The sequence below is a fragment of the Lolium rigidum genome, chromosome 2, assembly GCF_022539505.1.
Source record: "Lolium rigidum isolate FL_2022 chromosome 2, APGP_CSIRO_Lrig_0.1, whole genome shotgun sequence".
In the NCBI taxonomy this organism is placed as follows: Eukaryota; Viridiplantae; Streptophyta; class Magnoliopsida; order Poales; family Poaceae; genus Lolium; species Lolium rigidum.
In genome coordinates, this window is record NC_061509.1 from 164,326,364 (window position 1) to 164,331,399 (window position 5,036).

General features: G+C 46.8%; 1 protein-coding gene across 1 annotated transcript; it reads left to right on the top strand.

Annotated features, from left to right (window-relative positions):
- The first annotated feature begins 2,718 nt into the window (after positions 1 to 2,718).
- Positions 2,719 to 4,479, top strand: LOC124692542 (UDP-glycosyltransferase 88F3-like). Its single transcript, XM_047225939.1, has one exon. It carries the CDS (start codon positions 2,795 to 2,797, stop codon positions 4,247 to 4,249), a length of 1,455 nt encoding a protein of 484 aa, XP_047081895.1. The 5' UTR covers positions 2,719 to 2,794; the 3' UTR covers positions 4,250 to 4,479.
- The last annotated feature ends 557 nt before the right edge of the window (positions 4,480 to 5,036 follow it).

Genomic DNA, 5,036 nt, shown 5'->3' on the forward strand with positions numbered 1-5,036 from the left:
GTTTTGAACATATTTTAATTTGAATATTTTAAAAGAAAATTTCAATTTCGAACAAATTTCAGTTTTGAGAAAATTTCAAATTCGAGCAAATTTTAAATTCTAGGAAATTTCAATTTCAAGAAAATTAAATTTCGAGCAAATTTTAAATTTAAATTGTGCCAACTTTTGAATATTTAAATCCGTGTAAATTCTCCTATGTGAAATCTCACTGTCGTAAAGCGCGAACAATATGTAGCTTTTTTCTAAGCGGAGAGCGAACGGTATGTTGTTGTGCTGCATTCGTACAGATGGGCCAAGCCCGTATCAACCCACCTGTGCGTGCGTAAGATACAATCGCACGCTAATAAGCGGGTACATGGAAGTAGGGAAACCCGGTTTCCGACGTACAATCTTCCGCCCACTGTGGTATCAGCCGCTCGAAGTTTCAGCCTTTATAGGTAAAAATTAATGTTTAAAAAATAAGATTAAAATTGCCTTCCAACTTGGCTCTGCTTTTACCTTCATGCCATGGTGACGCTGTTGGAAGAAGGGCACATTGAATAGGACGTTCGCTGCGTTTTCTTCCCGCTTTTGGTGGTGTCGCGGCGAGCGTACATGACAACTACATGACAACTGGTACTGTCTTCGGGTTTGGTGTGCTTGGATCCTCGCTGAAGATACGGTTTTATGCAGGAAGGACCAGATTGTAATCTTGTTTAGCTTTCCGGGGTTCTTGTTACATATTTTCTATATTTGCCTATAATTTTTTTTTCTTGTCCATGTGCTGAACGTATGGTTGACCTTATACATACATAATATGCTGGCTCTAGGTATTAATGCTTTATTTGTTAAAAAAAGGTGGTGAAAACGAGAGTTGAAATTGATCTTGGCTAACAATCAAGAGAGATAAAAGTGGTAAGTTTACCACATTTTGAGGGGGCGTGGATTGCACGACCAATAGGAGTACTCCCTCTATACCAGATTAATGAGCAATTACGTACTTCGAGAAATAAATTTGACTACAAATTTGGTCAACATAAAATGAGATATATGCCACAAAAATTATACCATTGGATTCGTATTCAAAAAATATTTCCAATAATATAATTTTGGTGATATATATCTTATATTTTATGGACCAAATTAGTAGTCAAACTTGTTTCTCAAAGTATGTATTTGCCCATTAATCCGGTATGGAGGGAGTACCATAAATATAAACATAAGATGTTGCATTTATTAAGTTTCTAACTTTCCTTGCTTTCTTTTCTTTTCAGAATGTATTGTGCTAAGTTATTGCTAAATTCAGCCTCGATATCTTTTTCTCTTGTGCCGTCCCTAAATTCATGTGGAGTGGGCTCCGTGACATACTAGGTGTGAATTGGAACCCAGGCTCTTTTGCTCATTTCTTAACACGATTTTGTGGTTCTCGCCAAAAGCTTGACCATTATTCGGGTCATGTTTGCTGCTCAGAGCTAGGCGCTCTAGCACATTCGAAACTAATTTTCTATTAAGAATGTTTCCCTGATGAGAGTGTTTTCAAATCAATCATCTTTATGCAGAAATGGTGACCTCTGTTCAGAAGTAAGGACGCCGGCATCGCAAAGTTGACATTGGAGCTGGTGCGCAAACTCTACCAAGATTATACCATCATCACCGACCCTGCTCCTGCTGATGTATCTACTACTTACCAGTTTATGTATTACTCCCTCTGTTTCACTAATATAAGATGTTTTACTTTTTAGTGAATTCGTCTAGTTTGGTATGTATCTAGTCTACTCTTGGTGTGTGTAGATTCACTCATTATGATGTGTATCTAGCTCACTTTGAAATATCTAAAATGTCTTATATTTGTGAGTAGAGGAAGTAGTTGTGATGTGATACAGAACCTTGTTAGTTTTTTGCAAGACCTGGGGTGGTCTATAACTCTTTGTTGGTATCACAAACAGTATGCTATGTGTTTGTAAATATTTTGTTAGCTTTATTAATTTAAGATCTAGCGGTGAAATCCCTTTGATCTAAAAAAGACAAATCGATCCAGAAGTGATCTTAAACGAACACAACGATTTTACCGGCAATGGTACCTATCGGTGCCACATTTACCGTCCACTCGCTGCTTTGAGATTGGTGAGTCTTTTGATATTTGCATAATATAAAATTAATGATTGAAACACAAGTGAAACTTTTATGAAACAAAAGTGAAACTGATGACATCACTGCCTCACTGCTGACGTCACTCCGGGTTTTTTCACAAAAATATTTGCGTTTCAGTTATGTTTCAGATTTATTTCATAATTTTGTGAAAGAATTGGTCACCACATGGGTGACATCACTGCTGACTTCACTCCTGTAGGTGAAGTTGCCTTTAAAAGGAGGTTTTGGAATCTTAAACGCCATGTAGGATATCATCAAGGGTCTTGAAACGGGTGCAGTACACACGGTGACAGACATGATAATGCAACAAACCAAACGTACCAGCATGCGTGATGCGTCCTCCCTCTCGAATATGACATGACCCTCGTTGATGTGGAAAGAGGAAGGCGCCAAACACTGTTGAGGTTGATGTGGAAAGAGGAAGGCGCCAAACACTGTTGAGAGCGAAAAATTGTCATGCTTCACACCGGGGCCGGGCATTACTGTTTTCCTGGCTGGCAAAAACTGAAAGTGGCCACTCATACCACTGCGTTGTGCTCGCACCTCTAGTCATCTATAACTGCTGGGTTTCGTTCGTCAATCGTCATCTCCACCACTCGATCGTTCCGAGCACGCTGCCAAGCACACACCGGCGCCGCGCCGCTCCGGAAGCCAACAAGCCGCGATGGACGGCGACGCAACCACCACCACCACCACGGCACCCAAGCAGAAGCATGTGGTTCTGTACCCTTCGCCCGGCATGGGCCACCTTGTATCCATGATCGAGCTCGGAAAGCTCTTCGCCGCCCGCGGCCTCGCCGTCACCATGGTCATCGCGAGTCTGCCGTTCGAGGACACCGACGCCAGGGGGCCTTTCCTCGCTGGCGTCACCGCCGCCAACCCCTCCATCTCCTTCCACTGCTTCCCGCACGTCGACCTCCCGCCCGTTCACTCCAACTACCCCGAGGCGATAACCTTCGAGGTCGCCCGCGCCTCCAACCCCCACCTCCGTGACTTCCTCACCTCCGCCACTCCCTCCCCTGCCGTCCTCGTCGTGGACACGTTCTGCGGCGTCGCCCTCGATGTCGCCGCGGAGCTTCGCATCCCCGCCTACTTCTTCTACACATCTGGCGCCGAGGTTCTTGCTTTCTTCCTGCATCTCCCGGTCCTGCACGCTCAGACCGCGGCCAGCTTCCGAGACCTGGGCGAGGAGCTCCTCCACGTACCAGGGGTCACCTCGCTTCCGGCGTCCCACACACCCAAGCCGGTCATGGACCGCGACGACGCGGCGTACCAAGGGTTCCTGAGCGCGTCGCTTTACCTGTGCCGCTCCCAGGGCATCATCGTCAACACCTGCCGCTCGCTCGAGCCGCGCGCCCTCGACGCGGTCGGCGCCGGCCTCTGCACGCCGCCCGGCTTCCCGACGCCCCCGGTCTACTGCATCGGGCCGCTGGTAAAGCAGGAGGAGGTGGGCGTGAAGCGCGGCGGGGAGTGCCTCGCCTGGCTGGACTCGCAGCCCAAGGGCAGCGTCGTGTTCCTCTGCTTCGGCAGCCTCGGCCTGTTCAGCGCCAGGCAGATCAGGGAGATAGCCACGGGCCTGGAGGCGAGCGGCCAGAGGTTTTTGTGGGTTGTGCGGAGTCCACCCAGCGACGACCCGGCCATGAAGTTCCAGAAGACGCCGGAGCCGGACCTCGACGCTCTCCTCCCACCGGGCTTCCTCGACCGGACCAAGGGCACGGGTCTCATCGTCAAGTCGTGGGCGCCGCAGCGCGACGTGCTGGCGCACGATGCCGTGGGTGGGTTCGTTACGCACTGCGGCTGGAACTCCGTTTTAGAGTCGGTCATGGCAGGCGTGCCCATGGTTGCCTGGCCGCTCTACGCGGAGCAACGGATGAACAGGGTGTTCCTAGAGGAGGAGATGGGTCTCGCCGTGGCTGTGGAAGGCTACGACAAGGATGATCTGGTGGTCGAAGCCGACGAAGTAGCGTCCAAGGTGAGGTGGATCATGGACTCCGACGGTGGGAGACTTCTCCGGGAGCGGACGCTGGCGGCCATGCGGCAGGCCAAGGAGGCGCTGCGCGAGGGCGGGGAGTCGGATGTGGCATTGGCACGCCTCGTGGAGGGCTGGATGCTCGCTTGACATGGTTATGTGAGGGGTGTTTGGGCAAGGCATTGTGCGGGTGTTGGAGTGATATTTCAGCTTCAGCTCTATAATTCAGTCTCTTCTACCTTACACTCTGCTTGAATCATCATGATTTATGAGCAGCAGAGGGACTAGCGCGTTCCACTGCGCCGGTGATCATATAGTGATGATCCATCGGTGGCAAGGCTACACTTATACAATGTGCTAATAACTGGTTTCCTTTGGTCGTTGTACAAAGACGGATTTCCATGGTAATCATGCTTAGCATCATATTTAGCTGAACTTATGACTCTAGCGTCTAGTAGATAATGGAAGACAGAACTCTCCGGCATCGATCTACGTCCAAAGATGCACATTCTTCAACTATGCTTTGCTTTGTTTCTAATGAAGTTAGACATATAAAATGATTGGATGAAACAGAAAAATAAAAGATGAAATAGATTGACCAAAAAAACTAGAAAATTTGTATGTACATAAAAATATATGTATGGTACAAGAAAATAATAAATAGAATACTAGATTGTGGGTCATATACTAATACTTCCTCCGTTCCTAGATATAAGGTGTATAGTTTTTAGCATGAAAATTAAGAAAACACAAAGAGAAAACTAGACAATGTTTTGGTGGGATTGGATTGATCTTGAACAATTGACACGATAAAATAGAGGAGTTTTCAAAAGATAAGGAAACACAAGAAAATCTAAAAAAAAATGTCCACACAGGTTGTCCAACGCAATATTACCTTATATTTTTGGAGACTTTTCTCAAAAAACTACGCAAGGGA